Source organism: Halichoeres trimaculatus, unplaced genomic scaffold (genome assembly GCF_033239565.1).
Source record: "Halichoeres trimaculatus isolate MK-OKI-2021-1 unplaced genomic scaffold, fHalTri1.1 fHalTri1_scaffold_16, whole genome shotgun sequence".
NCBI classification, from domain to species: domain Eukaryota; kingdom Metazoa; phylum Chordata; class Actinopteri; order Labriformes; family Labridae; genus Halichoeres; species Halichoeres trimaculatus.
In genome coordinates this window covers 16607583-16627385 of record NW_027437194.1, presented here as the reverse complement: position 1 = coordinate 16627385, position 19803 = coordinate 16607583, and the positions used below count along the sequence as shown (strand labels likewise).

Below are 19803 nucleotides of genomic sequence, written 5' to 3'. Positions count from 1 at the left end.
ACATGCTGGTACATGTGATCTATCAAATTAATTTAAAGAAACATGAAGAAAAACTATAGTTAATGTTTTAATATTGTTTTATAAACGTAATTGTATAAAATCTGTAAACTTAAAAAGCATCACAACACATGACTCGTATATAAAAAAATAAAACCCAAGTTCCTCCTAAATTCACCCCACAGTGCCATCTGCTGTTAGTACTATAAACAACGTTCACACAGAATCTGGTTATTTTAGTTATTTATTTTACAATCAATACATTTGTGGTTAGAATTAAAACTCAATACAGATTAAATAGCACACACTTTAGATTCTAAACCTTTTGAGAACTTTTAATTTTTTAAAGATTTTTAATGACAGGCTTATAAAATGATGAATGACGATGATGACGAGTCAATTCCCCTTAAGCTTTTCAAAAAAGCTTGATATGGTCTGATTATGTGCTGTGAAATGACTCCACAGTAATTAAAGGTTCACTTGAATGACATGAGTGCTGCCAAGTCACACATTAATGAACAGGTGAATTACTAATAGCTCCTTATCTTCACAGCATACGCTAAGTTTGTGCTTTCCTGGTTCGATTCAAGTTGTGATTGATTCATGATTATGAGGTAGTAATTTTTACAATCAAGATTAATTAGGCAAACTTGAGCACCACAATCCACTGCCATACAGACGTGATTTTTGTTAAGGGTTGCTTTTGTTTAGAAGCTTATGAACCGAGAGCAGATGCTGTATTCTTTTCAACTAGACATGCACCGATCGATTGGCTGGCCGATCGATTGGTGCCAATTGCCTTAATTTTGGGGGATCAGTGATCAGAGATCAGGGATTGGTGATCGGCCCATCCTTTTATATAAAACTGATCCGGGGAAGGCTTGACAGCCAGCCATTGTTGCTTTTTGCGCTGAGACCTAAAACTCAGGACACTTTATTGGTTGTTTAAGTTAAAACATAAAGATTTTATTGTTTCACAGGTACTGTTCAGTGATTTTTGATAAAATAAGATTGGAACATTAAAAGTATATGCTATCAGATATAAGAATTATGAAAAATAAAAATTGGTATTGGCCCAAATAGGTATCCGCAGGTCAGGCTTTTTAAAGATCGGTGATAGCGATCGGTGATCGGCCAGAAAATTGTGATCGGCCCATCCTTATTTTAAACACCACTTTTCTTCGTTCATGACAACTTATCCAAGGTAACGTGTTTAGTTTCATTTACATAGCACTATTCTTTTGAAAAGTGACAACAATAAAACTTTGTAAACTCAGTTTGCAGCGTAGTGTAGTACCTGGTAGGTGAGCAGACTATCTGTCTAGTGCTCTAAGATGTGTCCATGATGTGTAGCATGAGTAAATCACTGTAAAGTTTCTCTTTCTTTGGTCATTTTCTTTTTGATAGTCAAGCTCTATTGTCCACTTTTACTACAAAATAAATCCAAGAAACCATTTTTCTTCAAGAGAGAGGACAAATCTTGCTTTTCACTGCTAAACTTTGCTGACTGGCGTAGTGTCATCGTAGGGATTTTTAGTCTATGCGCCATAAATCAATTCTGTGGTTGGGTCAAATACAGATACTGATAGATAGCATTCAGAAGTAAGTGAAATTGTGGATTATGAAGAAGCACATATATAGAAGTGAGACCATTTCAATACTACTTATAGAGTCCTCACAGCACGTTAGAGGAGCACACATTTTGGACCAAACCTTTGTTCTTTTTTTTAATAGCTACAATTACAGGCTTACAAAATGCTGAATGACGCAGCCAATCCCCCAGACAGCTTGATATGGTCTGATTATATGCTGTGAGATGACGCCACAGTAATTAAAGGTTTCACTTAATGAATGACATGAGTGCTGCCAATTAACTCATTAATGAACAGGTGATTTACCAGTAGCTTCTTAACCTCACAGCATACGGTAAGTTTGTGTTATTCAGCTATGATTTAACATTATCACAGTACAAACGGTCATGGATTATTTTCTTTTTCCTCTCTATACTTAGCTCTAGTCCTATGTTTTTCTTTTATTTTTTATCATATCCTTGGCATTTAGTAAAGTCTGGACACATGCTCAGTACAGGATCCCACGCACGATCTTGTTGTCTTGTATTAAAGTAAAGTAATGAATATATCTGATGGCACCGCCCTGTATGCCAACCTGATACTGCTCTTTGACCACCGGTGATTCATCCAGCTCTGTTAAGGTCAAGCTTGTATGAGCCAGAGATACTTTTTAATATCTGTTTGGGAAGTTATTTTGTGTGTGTGCGCGTGTGTGTTTGTGTGTGTGTGTGTGTGTGTGTGTGTGTGTGTGTGTGTGTGTGTGTGTGTGTGTGTGTGTGTGTGTGTGTGTGTGTGTGTGTGTGTGTGTGTGTGTAGGGGGTTACGACCTGAGGTTACCCAGGGGAAACCCTCGACCTTTTCAGCACCAAATGTTACTCACCTGCATGGACTCCTCATCTGTCCTCACGTATTTTCACCCAGCCATGTGTCTGTCAGGCAAGAGATCAGTCTAGTATGAGAAAATTTCAACTGTTTGACTGCTCTTTTATTCCTGCTGTTGATTTTTCTAAAGGGACAAATACACTTTAATAAACAGAACTGATAAGTGATTCATAGAAAGCATAATCAAACTCTAAAAGGCAGGTGCCTCTCGTAGCAACATTTGTCTTGGTCTCTCCTGACACTTCATTCGACCTGTGTTCCTACTCTATTTTTTTTTCAGCATAATTTCCGGTTCTCTAAAAGCAAGGTGATGTTTTAAAAACCTGCAGGGGAGTGGGCACACCTTGTTCAAAGCAGAGCAGCAAATAATAAAAATTACAGTGACTGGGGTTTCTTTGATGTTATTCAGAACACTCCACTTAAAATGCCAAAACGAGGACAACTGTTAGTATGACAATACTGACAGTTGTCCTCATTTGTTCTCTGAAAGCAAGGTGATGTTTTAAAAACCTGCAGGGGAGTGGGCACATCTTGTTCAGGGCAGAGCAGTAAATAATAATAAAAATTACAGTGACTGGGGTTTCTTTGATGTTATTCAGAACAGTCCACTTAAAACGCCAAAACGAGGACAACTGTCTGTATGACAATAAAATAAAAAGTTTATGTGATGGTTTGGTCATCTTTATACTTCTGTTTCATCACCTCTTCTTTTAACAACACTCCATAAACAGTTTAGTTCTGAGGCAACCACCTGCTGTTATTTCTACCACTCTTGACTGGCAAAAGGTTTCAGCTGCTCAATACTTTTGTGTCGCCTTCTTCATCTTTTTTATGCCTTAATGCATGAAATACTTTCAATATGTGACAGGCTGGGACTGTAACCAGTTCAGTTGAGCATCTGGGTTCTTGTACTAAAGAGCCATGGCATGGTTATGCCCAGGATTTGGTTTGACATTTTTTTGTTGAAGAAGGTACCAGAGTCTCTTGATCTGGTTTCTTATTTGCACAGTAGAGGGACAGATTGCACCTGTTGAACTGTTCCCACTGATGGTTTTTTCATGTGTTCCAGATTAGTAACATTAATACACTGGTGACAATGTGGAACTTCAAAGGAAATGTTCCCCACACCCAGCCTTAGCTGTACCATTGCACTTGTAGTCTTAAATCTGGTATTGGTGCAATGCCAAATGTTGCATCTTTGGTACAATTTTTTGTTGCGTATACACTACCCACCTTTTCGAACAAGTTCCACTCTGTTAATTCTCCTGCTATAAGTTTTACACTTGCATTGTTTACCCCACTTGTTGAGTCTAATCCATTTGATATGTTGCCTTTCAGTGCAGCCACCTTCTTGAAATTAGCAGCGTGCACTTTTTTTTTTTTTTTTTTTTTTTTTTTAAGGAAACAGGCTTCTATGCCTAAGCATTTTTTAATCCCTGTATGTTTCATAGTATGTCTTGAAACTTGTTCCTGTGAGCAGCATCTGTAGATTTAAAAGATAAGTTTTAAAAATGTATAATATTGTATATGCACCTCTTTAATACTTGAATCACTCTACAACACGTGAGAAAGAGAGATATCTTCCACACAGTTTTCTTCTGCCAATGCGGTCCAATTAACAGCATATCAACTTAATTGGCTGATTCACTAATGTGGCCAAATGACATCACATGAATTGTCCACTTTAATGGCTGCTTGACAGACGACTTGAAGTAAATTTTGCGTTCAGTAATACCAAAATAAGATTTTTTTCTTTTTTGGTTATTTTTTTCTTAAGCAAGCCCAACAATTCGAAAAGCTTGTCTACTTTCCACGTTATTGCGCACCTGCCTTAACATTCAGGCGGAAGTCATCTCTCGTCTTGTCCATCATCGTTAATTGACGTCGACACCTCCTGCAGTCACCCTGCAATTTCTACGCAAGTGACCATTTATCATCACGGTCTCATCGTGCTGCAGGCGGCGGGCTACTCTTAAAAAGAGCCGCTGACGCACAGCTGTGTCAGGAGGGGCCATTTAACTTGTACGTTAGTCACATCTACTAAAGGCACCGAGGGAGGAAGTTAAACAAGTCCTCTCTTCTCAGGACCCTTCTTCTTCATCATCTGCGATATCTGCTTTTAGAAAGAAGTTCAGACGATGGAGGAGGTCTTTTAAAGTTAGTTAAAGCTGTTAAACTGAAGCTTTTTAAGTACTACTTTAGCTCACCTGCTTAGCGTTGTTTAGTTTTCCTCTGTTAAACCATGGGCGGAGTGTGCATGTGCATTTCGTGGACTTGGAGACCAGTGTGGCCAGTATTTATTATCCTGGCCACACTCCCCTGCATGCTGTACTGCTCAGAGAGTCAACCTGATGCAGGTGATGGAAAAATGTATTCACGAGGGAATCACTGGGCTGTAGGTAAGAGGAATTCAGTCTCAACAATACAGGAAAAATGTTCTTGCTTAAGTTATTACTTAAATTAATTTTCAAAAAGAATAATCTACCATCTCATAGAGTACAAAATACTTTAACCAAAATTAAAAACTTAAATCCAGCATGATTTCGGGATGTTGTGCTAGATTTAAAAAAAAATTATTATTAATTAAATTTCATTTTTTAAAAATTCTTATCAATTACATATTACCAGTGTTGGGAAGCAGAGGACAGAAGTAATTTGAATCTTTAAGTGTGTGTTTTCTTGGGAAAAAAAAGTTATATTTTGTTGTATTTCACTTTTTTTCTTGTACTTTGATTTCATTGTTTGAATGAATTAAAAATAAAGTAGAACTGATTTCTTCCAGCACACTTCATGGATCCTGTTTTGTCTATCTTCCAGGTCATTTGATGGGAAAGAAGAGCACCGACAGCCTGGCTGAACTGCAGGATGCAAACAATGACTACCTCACACCCTCTGGAGCAGCCGGGGTTACAGAGATGGAGCGATACCTACGTCTGATGGAGGCTCTGAAGCAACAAAAGAACCAGAGGCAGATTATTGCAGAAAGGCTGCTTCGACTGCACAGCGGCTGGAGAGAAGAGAACAGAGACAAATATCTCAGAGAGGTCAGTCTGTGGATATAAGAGTCGGTATACTTAGAGTTTTTCTGCTTGAGATTTTATGCTTACTTGTTTTTAAACTTTGCATTTTAGATTTCAAATCTGCTTCTCCGAGCTTTGAGACTGCAAGAGGATGACTCCACCTGATCATCTACACTATCTATTACACGTTGTTATCACATGTCACTTCATTTTCTCCACTGTAATGATGCACTATTAACCCAATAGATGTTTGTTTTTTAAGTTATTCTGATTAACATAACACAGTTCTGTTGCAAAGATAAGAATGCTGAATAAATGTAAGTATATGATAACTACATCGCGATCCTTTTGGCTTTTGTTGGAAAATTATTTGTGCACAATCCACTGCTGCAGTACTATTATTTGCCACCAGGTGGCATAGATTATCCACTTCTGTTGGTTCTTTAAGTGAGTAATTCAGCAGCAAGTCAAAGTGTAGAGAGTGTGTCCCATAAGCAGTTAAACTCAGTGACTTTTACTGCCTCGGTTCCTCATCAGAACAAGCACAAACACAGCTCGGGGTCTTTTTAGGACAGTGGGACACATGGTAACGGTGGTGCTTATTAGCCCTCAGGGCTTGCACACAATAGGAAATACTAATTGAAACAATTTGGTTACACACATCCTTTTTTCTTAAAGCCAAAGGAAAGTTTCCTCCTCTGTCCTCATTTGTCATGGATGATTGGCCAACAATGGAGGTACAAGGCACTTTCACCCCGTCATTATGAGTCTGATGGCAGCAGCCAGAGGGATAAAGTTTACAGGAGCTAATGAGGGGAACAAGTGGGCTGACAAACTCATTCTACAAAAACAAGGAGAAAGTCTGGGAGTATAAACTGTCCTGTTTTATTACACAACAAAAATATGTTAAAATAAGAAAAAAGTGGATGCGTTTGATCCAGTTCACAAAATGTACGCAAAAGATGACAAATTATGCCATGAATTTCAGAACTAAATTTGCTTTTGCATGGATTTTGTATTTATTTTGTATTGCGCTGATTCCATTGATGTTTTCAAGAGTAAATAATCTTTTTGCTTGATCTCCCAGGCATGTTTGTAGAAGTGACCACTAGGAGGTGCCGCAGTTCGGGCTTTGCTTTCATTGACATGTACTTCCATTTCAAATATCCTGACACAAATGTCAACGTTTTAGTTTAACTAAACACATGGTGGTCTTTTAATATTTTTCTCTACATTCTTCTGATTATATTAGTATTTTTTAACCACTAAATGTATCATAAATTTGATTAATTCTAAAGAAAAACTTCAACAGAAGCTATTTTGTTTTTTTTTCATATAAAGTTTATTGAATCAAGAAAATATACACATCTGTTAAATGTTTTCCACAAGCAAAACCAAAGATCCAAAGTGAGTGGTGATCAGAAATGATAAGGACTTCATTGACATTTGTAAAATAAATACTGATGGGTACTAAAGGGTATTTTTGAAATCAAAAACAAAACACTTGACGTAAATGACAGCAGACTGAATGATCATAAAAATGCACAGTAAACACATAATACAGGAGAAGCAAACATCAGATCATCAGTATTCATTAGTTTAATAATGTACAGGACTTTCGCGGTGTGTCTCAGACATTTTGTAAAGGTACCACTTTGATTTAAACTATCTGTTTTAGCACTGACAAGCTGAAAAACAAACTTAGATAATGGATTAAAACCACATTGTGCAGTATTTGTAAAATTAAAATGTGATGATAAAAAACTGTTGGAAAAATGACCATGTTTACTGTAGATTCAACTCTTCAAATTGTCCAACACAACATCCGAGAGGCAGAGATCAGTATTTCAGAGTATAAATGTCCATGTAACCCGCGATCTGCATCACCACGTCTTCCCAATAGCATGAATATGTTCCTTGGCCTTCATCCTCAGAGAGGCGATACTGGAGTTCCTGGGGTCAGCTGAGCAGGGGTAAGCAGGGGGTGGGGGGCAAATGGAGCTCATGTGGGGCAGGTGAGGGCTGTGTCCCAGAGCTGGGGAGCTGAGAAAGGAGGCCGACAGGGAGGAGGGCATGGAAGCAGGCGGAGACGGGGTGTATGTTCCCGGGAGGCCCTGTGAGCCCGTGATGAAGCCGGGGAGGGACTGCAAGGAGGTAGAGGATGTGATTGGGGAGGAGAGCCAAGGGTCCAGCTGCAAACTGGAGCCCAGAGAGCTGCTGGGAGAGCGGCTGAAGGAGAGCAGGGAGGAGGAGGAAGTGTCCTGGAGCTTAATGGAGCTCACCTCCAGCTTCTCCTGACGACGCCACTTGGCACGACGGTTCTGAAACCACACCTGAAAAAATAGGAGTTTTCAATTTCAACTCTCATACAGCTACACAAAATTTAGTCAGCCTACAGGGTCAGCAGCTTCCACCAAGGACAACATTATAAAAAAATGAAATGCATGTAAAGAGTTATGTATATATTTATATTTAGGATGAGTGAAAACTAAAGCTTCAAGAAATATGCTGCTATCATAAACAGTTAAGAAACAAAATGATTTGCCATCTCCTTTTTTTTTTCATTTAAAATGAGAGCCTGGCCCAATCACAGGCAACTGTATGAATGTTTTCTTGTAAGAAAGAAAGAAAGAAAATGAGTTGTTATTTTTGTCAGAAGCATCAGCTCTTACCATGAAACTTTTTTTTGTTGACCTAAACAATTTTTGTTGTTAATACAGAATAATGTTTTTTTTTTCTTTTTTTTTTCTTTTTTTTTTTTTTTTAAATAAAGCAATACCCTTCAAGTTGGTATGAATATGAAATAAGTTGGACTAAAACGTGACTTCAGTTCTGATTTTTGGTTGTTTTTCGAATTTGTTTTTAGTTAACGTAAATACGGAGTAATATCATTTCACAGACAATTTTTCCTGCGTTAAATGAAATATTATCTTTCAGTTCTCGTTGGGAAAAAAATAACTGCACGTGTCACGCAGGTGTTTCGAGGCCTAATTCAAAACGCGGGAAATGAGGAATGACGAAGTAGCCTAGGTTTGGTTCCTACCTGCACTCGGACCTCCGGAAGGTTCACTTTCAGCGCCAGCTCCTCTCTACTGTACACGTCCGGGTAATGAGACTTCTCGAAGGCTCTCTCTAGTTCGTGGAGCTGGAAGGTGGTGAATGTAGTCCGGTTTCGACGATGTTTCTTCTTCGGGTTTTCATCGTCAGACAGTTTCCCGTCTCTATCCGGGGAGTCGGGACACACTGAGGTTTCAGCGGCGCTGCTGGGGCAGCAAACACCTGTAAGCGGAGGACAGGACGGGGTAAGGATATTTAAAGTTGTAACTCAACCCCAGAAAGGAAGTTTACACAACTTTTTCATACATTCTTAAATAAACTTCTCGTTTCAAATATTTTTTTTACAATCACCGAGTCAGGTAAATAAATAAAAAAATAAATGCGTATGAGGCTAGATTTCCCCTTTTCTGAATGAAAGTGTTCAAGTAAACAGAAAAACTTGCGAAACTCAACTTTCCGCAAAGAAACACGGCGTAGCCTATGTATATTCTTGCTCATATTTTGTGATTTTGCCCTGAAATAAATAAATAACAATAACTTACTCTCAAAACTTTCTGAGGAGTGACTCTTCTTCATCGGCGTCACAATAACATTCCCGTTGCGCTCCGCATCTTTGACCATGGCTTTTTCCGTCATGTTGTAAGAGGCTGATTTGTAGAAAAGTGTGTCCTCTTTAAATCCCAGTATGGCCTCTATGCTGTGGATGGTGGATGGGTTGTCCCCCGGGCTCTGGACGGCGCGTGCGGAAGGAGACAGGCGCTCATCCATCATCATCATCACTTGGGAAGATGATCCAAGAAGCCACATTTGTCGATAAAAGTCCAAAATGACGATCAAATGGACTCAAACTGAACTTTTCCCCGATATTTTAAAGTAGTCTTTGGTTTGGTAAAGTTTCAAACCAGAGCCCAGGCTGTTCAGAAACTTACGCACAAGTCGCACAGCTTCCAATGGGACGTCCTTAGTGGGTATGAAGCATCCTCAGAGGGGGCTTTTTAAAGTATCCCTCTTGTAGGACCCCTGCTCATGTGGCACCCCCGCAGCACGTCACAGAGGGGACGTCCTGATGGATCTGGTCCTGGATTTAGGGGTAACTGTGTCCTCCTGGTGCCTGTATGTGTGCACAGCCTCCCTGTAACTCCTCCCCATCTCAAGTGCATCAGTCAGTCAGTCAGCGCTGGCTCTAAACCGACTTACATAAATCTTAAAACCATCTTTCCACTCCTCCAGATGTCATGTTCATGTCAGTATGTGAAAAAAGAGGAAGATTAGGCGCACAGATTAAGGTACAACAAAATCATAATTACAAGAATTCTGGTCAGGACACGGATTTAAAAATGACAGCTTAATATTTAATCAAAGCGTGAAGATATTGTTGCCAAACCAAAAATGGCATTCCTTCTTGTTAGAGATATATATTTGTTGTATTGACCTAAAAAGAGAAAATGCAGCTCTTGTTGAATTAAAAACTTTTAGCAGCTCAAATTAATTAAATACGTTTTTAATGAGTCATAAACCACTTTTTAGTGATCATGGGTTTTTTTTAACTTATATCCTTTGCATGTCAAGTCGAAGCGGGTAAAAAAGCCTTAACAATAACAAATTTAGACTATGACCACTTAACAGCAAACAAAGATTGACAGCAGTGTGTTAATCCTTCTTAAGGGGATTACATCATTTTACTCAAAAGAGTTAAAACCCCTGAAACTATTTAGCTTTTCCTAATTACAGAAGGTGACCTTATCCTTTGTTTGGCTAACAAAGGAGGGGGGTCTGAGGAGAGAATGCTAACTGAGCACTCGTTTAATTAGCTTAAACAACACACACAAAACTTTACCTTTACAGCAAAAGATGCTCCCACTTTCTAGTGCTTTCTGAACACAAAGAACATGATAATAGCTTCCTGTGTGAGAATATTTTTTCACAGACTAATTCAGTTTTAGTGTCAGAGTTTCATTTTGAAACAAAAGGGAAAAACCTTGAACATTCAGAGCCATTATTGTTAGTTTAAAGCTATGCCTCCTGATAGCTCTGAATAAAATGAAACAAAGGGAATAACATTTTAAAAACATCTACACATTTTGAGTTGCCAAAATATTTGGTGTAATTTTTTATTTTGACTTATCTTTAGACCCACAGGACAAAAAGGACACACAGTTGTGTTTTTAATCGGCACAGAAAAATATCAAAGTCAAAGTTCCCAATGTCAGCCAAAAAAAAAGGAAACCTTTTATCATTCTTCTGTCATATTTATTGTAATTCTCTGTACACAAGTCAGGCATCAATCCACTGCCTTCAAGTAGATCAAAATTTGGCAGCTCATCTTTTAATAGGACACAAAATTTTCCCTGACTTAGTTTTTTGCACCGATATATTAAACTTTTTGGTGTAAATGGTAAATAATGGAAAAGTTTTGAAACATAAACATGTTCGACTAATCATCAAATGAGACTAAAAGCTGCTCCGAATCGCTTGTGCAAAAAGTCACACGGGAACTCAACGATATTGACATGAGAGTTTGCTTAAATTGTGACGTCACCAGTTGGGGACTATCCTTAGAAGTCATTCAAAGAAAAGAGAAATATGATTGCATGAAAACAGTGGAGGAGGCTCCCAGAATAATTGGGATTTTGTGTGGGTCTTAAAGAGACAGTAGTTGAAATTAAGAATTTCAGAACCACCAGCCTGAGTTACGTATGGATTTTTTTTAGCTGTAAATCATACATAGCTACTACAAATCTATCAGGGGGAATGTACAAAGTAGAGCCCGACTGATATGGGATTTTTGGGGCCGATGCCAATACCGATACTGGGGGCAAAAAAAAGCCGATATCCAATATGTCGGCCGATATTCGATATATCGGCTGACATATATAATAAATTAATTGATATACATAGGATATATACTGTATATAATCACAAATCATTATAATACCCATATGATTCAAGACAGAGACAGACTACTACACTATTAAATTAAAACAAGGAACTTAAATTATAAAACTGTCAACAAAAGAACTGTAGTGTAAACCAATGATAAATAAGAACAAGCTGTAAACACAATAATAAATAAAGAAGTCAAACTTTAAACACAGTAAGTATATATAAAAAAAAAGTAACACACAATGAGCAACTTACACAACGTTAAAACGCCGTATTATAGTCTTACATTAGATAATGGTGGACGTGTGAATTAACAGTAGCATTTATCTCTGTTTATCTCACAAAAAAGCAACTAACAGGATGTGAAAACGCCGTTCTATAGTCTTACATTACATAATGGTGGACGGAGGGGGCGGGCACTCTGGCAGTGTGCAGCCCAACGCACAGACACACAGGAACAGGAGTGACAGAATCTCCATGGAGCAAAATTTTTTATAATCGGCTACATTTTGGCCGATGTTGATTAATCGGTGACAGGCATAATTGGCCGATTAATAGGCCTGACCGATTAATGTCTTATCATTCAATGTCTTACCGACCGATTAATCGGCCTGACCGATTAATCGGTCGGGCTCTAGTACAAAGCCTAAAAAACAACCATAATTCCATCTCTTTAATGCCAATGTCCACAATTTTACAAATGACCATGTGATGTGGACAGACAAAATGCTGGGTATATTCAGTTTGAAAGTAACAAAAACAAAAACACAAAATTAATATAAAAATTCAAGGTTTTTTTTGTCATCCAAACAACTTGTCAAAATCTAAAACTGATGTAAAACCATTTCTGTTGTGATTTCTTAAAAAATGATTCGGGGACTCACTTTAAAAAAAAATGGTAGTTAAAGGACATTTTCTTTAGTCCCAAGTTAAACTGAAATTCAATATTGACCAATACTTCAGTAGGCTCTTGTACATACTGTTGTGTTGTTTGCTTCACTGTGAGCTGTGACTCAGAGACATTTTGGGTTTGATTCAGGCTAGCTCTTTCCTAATGTTTCAAGTCTCTAGGCTAACAATCGCTTTGTTATGGCTTCATATTTGCCACATACTGGAAGCTTTGACTCAGTTAGCGAAGACAAGTTTAAGGTAGCTTTACAGAAGCTAGTAGGTATCTCTGGACTGATTCAAGTTAGCTCTTTCCCAGGGTTTTATGTCTTTGTGTCAAACTAACAGTATCCTTTATGTAGGTTTACACTCAATATTTAGCAATGTCTCTCACCTTCAACAAGTTTCTATGTTTGCCACTTAATTAATGCTACAGTAACAGTCTCTTTGTTAAAGTTACCTATTGGCCACACTTAGAGCTAAGACTGAGTTAGCCAAAATAAGTTTATAAGCTAGCTTTATGGAAACACCTTTAGAAAGAGCTATAGGCTTGATGTTCTCTTACGCTAACAGTCTTTGTATCACACTAAAATAACAGTCTTCTCTTTACTTTTGCTACATAATAGAAGCAGTAAGTAGCCAAAACAAGTTTGCAAGTTAGCTTTGCAGTTCCTCTTCAACATATTTTGTCTCCTGTAGATGGAGTCAGGCTAGCTCTTACCAAAAGTTACACCACACTCGGGTCCACCCCTTGTGGAGCTTTATACTTGCTACATGCTAAGAGCAGAGACTCAGCTATGAAACATATTAATGAGTAAGCGAAGATGGGTTTTGTTATCTTACTTTCTTATCTTAAGACAGAGCCAAGCAGCTGTTACCTGATGTGTACAGTTTTTCAGCTAAGCTAAGGTAGCAGTCTCTTAGCTGTTGTAACAAGAGTGGTACCAAGATTATTATCTATCATTCAACAATGAAATAAATGAATTTTGGTTTTAAAAAAAAGTAAATAATTAGAAAATAAAGATCTACTTATTGCAAGACCCAGTTTGTCCCTTGATACCGTCGTGAAGGGAGAGACAGAGAGAGAGGGGGCACAATCCGACAACCTTGGCTCTGCTGATCCTATTAGATGGTAATCTCCAGACTTCATAAATCCACAGCCGTTTAAACTTGGGCTCATTTGAAACTCTGAATGTTGAGGATTTCTTCCTCCCCCCTGTTCTGCCTAATCGTCCCTAACAAAGTGTTTGGATAATGCCCAATTAAATTAAGACCTTTTTGCTTTATTCACTGCATCAGCCCTGATTAATGTAATGGGCTTAATCTGAGTGTCAAACAGTTGTATGAGAAAAAAAATAACGTGTGGCTAAAATGATAAACATTGATGGGGATTTGAAGGGTGTAATTGGTACACATAACAAGATTTCTTTTTCCAAAATGAAGATCCTTAATAGTTTAATTGGCTTACATGAGAAGATTTAAAGAAGACACTTGATATTAAGGGATAAAGATAATTTTTTTGGGGCTTCCATGACACAGAGAAAAATCTCATGTATTTAATATACATCTTTATTTGAACAATACATTTCTTTTCTCAGTAACCTTCACATATTATTTCATTTGTGTGTATTTACATTGTCTTTTCTTATAGTGGAATAAATCAATATGTATTACATTATGACAGTGATTTGTGCAAAATTGCAAATGTCTCTGCAACAGTTTAGTATCACAGTTAAAATATATTTATGGAGAAACAAGCATTAATAAATGAACATGTCAAGACTCGTGATAACAGTCTGCTTTGTAATTACACTGGAAGAAAAAAAAAATGTCTAAGTCATAATTAATTCAAACACCACATACAAAAAAAAAACAACAAACAAAACCTAGAATATTCATCAAACCAAGAGGAAAGGTGAAACACTCACACAGGATCAGGTGATTACTTAAAGAAGGTTTGGTGCAGTGTTAAAAATATGAACCAATCTGCCAACATTAGGTCATATATGATCAGTGTTTTTAATGTTATGTGGCTCGAGAGAATGTAAGTGAGGTGAAAAGCAGGTGGAGCACCCTGGTTTGGATTTTGAGCATTTTGTGGTTACTTCACTGCCAATTTGATTGAAGGGGAAAAAATATTTTGCTTTACTGCTTAAAATATGTGACGTATTACCAGAGCTCTGTCTGCAAAATCCAAGAAAGTGCAGAAATTCATTTTGTCTTCTCCCTTCTTTTCCTATTTTTATTTTCAATCTCAAACATCTGTCCCCCCTCACATGACGGAGCACTTCTCCTCCGCTTTGCTCTTCAGCTCGGTGACTGTGGCCGAGGCCTTCTCCTTCAGCTGGTCCATGTCCATGGTCTGCAAGTTCTGAAACTGACCCATGAGAGAGTCCTTCCCCTCCTCCTCCGTGGCATCCTCGTCCACCATCTTGAGCAGCTCCTCGGGCACATCCACGTCGTCCCCGGCCATCTCGATCATGTTCTCATCCTGCTCGCTCTGCGGAGAACAAGATCAGGTGGGTGAATAAAACAGGTCAAGGATTTTATTTTTTTGTTTTCTCTCAAAGCTCTCATTGTTTTTCTGTTTTTGTTTGACAGAACAGTCAAACCAAATACTGCTCAATCACTTCAGGAGATTATATGATACAGCAGGGATGTTTTTCCCATTTATAACAAACAGCTGTTTATTGATATTGAAAAATACTTCAGAGGTAAACAACCTGAAGGCTGACTTAAAGGCTTTTTACAGGATTAACATGCTGCCTGATTTCCATAACATACAGCACACAGACCCTCTGCTTCAAACAAACAAAAACAAAACAAAAACAAAACAAAAACCACAAGGTGTAGCGCAAAAACAATTGATTATTTCCTTTTAATGAGTTATGCCATCTGGATTTCAATGTGTATTATCGGCAAGCTCCAGTTTCTGTCTTAATCCATGTTCACGTCACTCCCGCCACTCCTACTTTTTTTCTAAATCTTATTTAATTTTGTATGCAGACTCTTATTAATTAACTTTGAAGCAAGTCTTCTTCTCCCCATGTGTTACTGCATCATGGAAATGCTAAATTTAAATCTAATCACTTAATATCTAGAATAGTCGTGCAATAGGTACTACTGTGAGTACTTTAAGCGCCAATCTGTGGGATTATCTCAGACCTGCTTTAGCCTCTCCTCTCTGAATCCCAACCATAGTCTAAAGATATCTACCATAGCATTGCACGAGACTCCAAATCCAATAGACAAACAGCAACAACTTCCTCTATAACTAAAACTGAACACTTCAATCCATAAAATGAATACATGTTGTTTGTAGTCTGCATTTTATAGTAGGTAGGTGTGACCTCAACCTTTGACCCATTTAAAGAAAAGAATCAACACAAGAGGTGACTCATTCTTGTTGGAAATCAATTTAAAAAGCAGTTTCTCACTTATAATACAGACACATCGTCCTTTGTCATTTGTTCCCTCTCTTGCTGATCTTATGCTGTAAACATCAGTTAGAGGAAATAATTAGATTTATATGAATAGCATCTTGACATTGTTCTCTCTGGAAATGTGTTGTTTCAATTTGAAAGAACAACAGTGAAAAGAAATGCGCCTTTTGTTTGAGACAACAAACAGCACAAAAGTGTCTGTGTGGTGAGACTATTAAAGACGCCTCCAGGAGCCAAGGTCAACACAGCATTCAGTCCAATAATCATCACACTCCTTTATGCTTTATGTGAAACTATATGCTTCTACTTGTAATTTGATTTTGCTCTTTTGTCATAGACAACAAACAGGACCTTTCTAACTCACAGATATGTGAGTGCTAAAATTTATCTTTAAACAGCCAAATTAAAATCAAACATACCTTTTGTGCTCCCTCCATCCCAGCAAAAATGATCGTCAAGACTTTTTTAGAGTGTGTCTTTTACATCCACCGAAGCAGACGTCGATCCGCCTTAAAGTCAGTCCACACTGCTCTCTAATGAGCCTGGGACACCTGCTCAGCTTTAGCTTTGTGAGACTCAAGGTGCAATATGGGACACTAACGTCTGCGGGACACTAGGGGAAACGTCTTTCTCACTAATCTACTGGCAGCACTTCCACCTCCTGTTGTCCACCTGCAGCTGCCAAGAGCTGCTGTTAGATAAAGATGACCTCAGGCATGAAGCTGCTATTTGTTGCTCTACCTGGGCAGGTTGGTTGCTTTAAGGCCATGAAACAGGGCTGATGATTATATTTACATATCCTGATCAAAAGACTGGGTAAAAATAAAAATCTAACAATCCAAAAATAAAATTTAAAAAAAGGAATAATTGGACAATTTTTCTTCTTATATGTAAAAATAAAAAGTATCTACTCAGAAGAAGCTGTTAAAAATTAATAAATGGCAGTATGATCATTCCCATTGTTGTTGTTGGCAATGGCTCACATCTGATTTATATATTCAAAAGTTGTGTATTGAAACACAGTGCTTTAGTCAGCTGTTTTATTTCCACCGAGGAGATTTCATCAGTGGACAGTTGAAGCAGACACCCAGCTATCATTAAAGTCCTATGTAAAGAAATCTGTTACCTTTGGCAGCCTGTATTTTTCCCTGAGGCACACCCTCAGTGTTGCCCTCTCCGCCTTCTTGTGTAAGAAATCTGCATCTCTTTCCATCCTGAAATAGATTACGACAATGTTAGCATGGTTAGTATTACTAGTGGTGTAAAATGTAAGGAAAATGGGTCAGTGGGTAGAAATGGGTCAATGTGATCTAGAATAAAAATGGTTATTTGGCTTGTCGTGATATTTTTGAATCTTCATGCTTCATATTTTTGCTTCAATTGAATCTTCATCGAAAATAGTTACACACAGCGTCCACTTTGATAAGTAGTAACATCCATCAATTTTTCTTTTACACATAAACATTAGTCATTTATAATTATGATGGAAAAATCTACTTTCTTCTACTTTAACCAAAAAGTAGAAGAAAGGTTGTTACTGTGTAGGCTCAACACTGAGTTTGCCTATTTGAGGCCAAAAAACTGATGAAAACATCCAAAAATATCTCTCAACACGTCTCTTCCCTTCCCCCCAGTTGCTTCTATTTTTTTGTTTATCTCCAAAGAGAATTGTTATACCACTTAATGATTAAAAATGTTTGGCACTGTTTCCCTTTGTCTAAACATAGGTTCTTTGTCCTCCTGCATTTTTAAAATCTTTTCATTTTAAGTGAGAGTATACAGTAGCCTCAAGAGGAGAGTGAGAGAAAAAAAACACTAGGGATCAATTTTACTTTGATTTATTAAACTCTCATTTGGGACGTTACCTCTCTGATGTTTGATACAACATTAAACTGTAGAACGAATTTGTATGCCATAAAATTTTTTTCATAACTTTTCTTTCATTTTTGGACATTTGCAAGAATTTTTTTGTGTTCAAAAGGATATTTTTTCAGGAGAACTTGTTCCTGTTTATTAACATATGTAAACTAAGGTCAAATAGGTGAATCTATGTATTTCTCTCGAAAAAAGAAATAAACTTTTGGCAAGACAAACAAACAAATCTTTTACCTTTAAATATACTTAGCTAAAACCTTTAAAACTGATACCATGGGTTTATAGAAATCTGAATAAGAACAAGTTTAATTTGTAATCAGTTGGTACATTTTTGTAACATTTTAGGGAATAATAGTTATTAACACTGGAGCTTAAACAATTTTAAATAAGACTTTGGAAATGGATCCCCATTCTTTTTTTATACCTCCCTTTAGGGCTTCCATAGGTCATATAATTTGCACTCTTATGTTTGTAGTCTTCAGTAGAACTCTCTGTTTCTCTAGTGCATTTTACTTTCTTTAGTTTGATAGTACAGAAAATATACATCTTTGTTTCATATCAACATCCTTGGAAATTAGGGTAAAGAAGTCTTGTTCAGAGTCTCAGCTTGAAGCTGAGTTGTTGAGTCAAGTTATTGATGCCATCATTCAGTTGCTGCACTTTTAGACATGGTGTGAAGTGTGTAGTCCAGGGCAGGACTCGCGTACTTTCCCTCAGCCAATTAAAGATGGGATTATTAGACCAGACTGACTCAAGCAGATTTGCAATCAAGCCAAGGCACCACAACTTGAACTGTAGTGAAAGAACAACAACACATGAGACAGAAGACCATCAGCCCTCAGATTAACTACTGATAAAACAGTTAACCCAGTCAGAGTCAGTACGACGCAGAGGAGCAGTGAGTCCTCCATGTTCTGTCCCTTCAGTTCTAGTCTGACATTTTCATGGATAAGGATTTACTGCTGTAGATTTGAAAACATTTCTAGAAATCTGTGATGATGGCAAATGTCATCTTTTAAGTCATTTCCCCCTCACAGGAGTGTAGGGCTGGATTAAAGTTGTTATGTAATAACTGGATCTGCTCTATGCTGCAAAATCAACTCCATCACAAAAGTCCAAAATGCATCCATAGCAACATGGAGGAGGACAAAACTGAGCGACCTGCTGCTCGAACAACCTCTGATCAAATATTCATCCAAACATCAGAGATAAAAATAATTTTGCAGGATTATAATTGCTTTGGTAGGAACATCTTTTCCAACATTTACTGTTGCAAATATTCCTTCAGTTGTTTTCAATGAATTAGAAAGTAGCTTCAAATGTAACCTGTCTGCTCTCGATGCAGTAACAGATTATGGGAGATTATTGATCCAGGTCCAGCAGGACCATTTGCGTTGATCGGTTTCATGTTTAAGGTTTAAAGGAAAATAAAGGGATATCTCTGCTGTGACCTTCAGCAACAGATGCATCTTACAGAAAACAGATATCTCATTGACAATGCATGAACAAATCATAAACAGTTTTTTAATTGTAGGTTGTGCAGCAGTAAAAAATGTTAAAGATTACAAAATGAAAGAAAAGGGAGAGTAAAGATTGGAAAGTTGACATGGAGCAGGAAAACAGCCAGTCAAGGTCAGGTTGCATTTCAGCAGCCATACTGTGTTGAACGGGCCGATGGCACACATTCAAAGTGGAGCAAAGTCGCTGAAGTTACTTACTTCTCCTCCACCAACTGTTTTTGGTACTCTTCATACTCCTCGCGTGTCATCCCTGCTGCTTTGGCTGGATCTGAGGGGGTGGCCTCCTCTTCTTTGTCACCTCCACCACCAAGACCCATTCCTGACAGCGGGTTCCCAATCATGCTCTTGATCAAGAAAGCCATCTTGAGTTGTTTCTGTTTGATCTACAAGAAAAATAAGTTTAATAAATAAAAAAAACAGGCTGTTGCTCCCTTTCTGTTGCCCTCCGCTTTGCCTTTCTTTAGCCGTCAATCCAGTAGCTCTCTAGCTAACCTGCTGCTTCACTATGGAGCCAAGGACACACTGACGACAAGCAACAGACACATACACACACGCTCACACAAACACACACACAACATTTTGCCACGGCCATAATCTGGATTTAATCCTCCCTGCTCCACTATGCTAAGAGGCAGATGGCCTGTTTTCTCTTCATTTTTAGACCATG

At 37.9% G+C, this 19803-nt stretch overlaps 3 protein-coding genes across 3 annotated transcripts; 1 reads left to right on the top strand and 2 right to left on the bottom strand.

Annotated features, from left to right (window-relative positions):
• Window positions 1–4445: 4445 nt before the first annotated feature.
• Window positions 4446–5733, top strand: grp (gastrin-releasing peptide). Its single transcript, XM_074690839.1, has 3 exons — window positions 4446–4849; window positions 5268–5494; window positions 5582–5733. The coding sequence occupies exons 1-3, from the start codon at window positions 4693–4695 to the stop codon at window positions 5633–5635; spliced, it is 438 nt and encodes a 145-aa protein (XP_074546940.1). The 5' UTR covers window positions 4446–4692; the 3' UTR covers window positions 5636–5733.
• A 1143-nt stretch (window positions 5734–6876) lies between these two features.
• Window positions 6877–9478, bottom strand: rx3 (retinal homeobox gene 3). The gene is made up of 3 exons (XM_074690669.1): window positions 9070–9478; window positions 8514–8749; window positions 6877–7803 (listed from the first exon to the last, which is right to left on the bottom strand). Exons 1-3 carry the CDS (start codon window positions 9332–9334, stop codon window positions 7354–7356), a joined length of 951 nt encoding a protein of 316 aa, XP_074546770.1. The 5' UTR covers window positions 9335–9478; the 3' UTR covers window positions 6877–7353.
• Window positions 9479–14375: 4897 nt separating this feature from the next.
• On the bottom strand, window positions 14376–19539 carry cplx4a (complexin 4a). Its single transcript, XM_074690865.1, has 3 exons — window positions 19335–19539; window positions 16868–16955; window positions 14376–14798 (listed from the first exon to the last, which is right to left on the bottom strand). Exons 1-3 carry the CDS (start codon window positions 19496–19498, stop codon window positions 14571–14573), a joined length of 480 nt encoding a protein of 159 aa, XP_074546966.1. The 5' UTR covers window positions 19499–19539; the 3' UTR covers window positions 14376–14570.
• Between the last annotated feature and the right edge of the window lie 264 nt (window positions 19540–19803).

Bases quoted from the DNA above. Each gene is read 5' to 3' on its own strand.
- cplx4a (XM_074690865.1), bottom strand. From the start codon at position 19,498: ATGGCTTTCTTGATCAAGAGCATGATTGGGAACCCGCTGTCAGGAATG. The intron at 16,956-19,334 runs GTAAGTAACTTC...AATCTATTTCAG, and splicing joins AAACAGTTGGTGGAGGAGAA to GATGGAAAGAGATGCAGATT. The intron at 14,799-16,867 runs GTAACAGATTTC...TGTTCTCCGCAG, and splicing joins AAAAATACAGGCTGCCAAAG to AGCGAGCAGGATGAGAACAT.
- grp (XM_074690839.1), top strand. From the start codon at position 4,693: ATGGGCGGAGTGTGCATGTGCATTTCGTGGACTTGGAGACCAGTGTGG. The intron at 4,850-5,267 runs GTAAGAGGAATT...TCTATCTTCCAG, and splicing joins AGGGAATCACTGGGCTGTAG to GTCATTTGATGGGAAAGAAG. The intron at 5,495-5,581 runs GTCAGTCTGTGG...TTTGCATTTTAG, and splicing joins GAGACAAATATCTCAGAGAG to ATTTCAAATCTGCTTCTCCG.
- rx3 (XM_074690669.1), bottom strand. From the start codon at position 9,334: ATGTGGCTTCTTGGATCATCTTCCCAAGTGATGATGATGATGGATGAG. The intron at 8,750-9,069 runs GTAAGTTATTGT...CTCCGCTTACAG, and splicing joins CTCCTCAGAAAGTTTTGAGA to GTGTTTGCTGCCCCAGCAGC. The intron at 7,804-8,513 runs GTAGGAACCAAA...CTATTTTTTCAG, and splicing joins TTCCGGAGGTCCGAGTGCAG to GTGTGGTTTCAGAACCGTCG.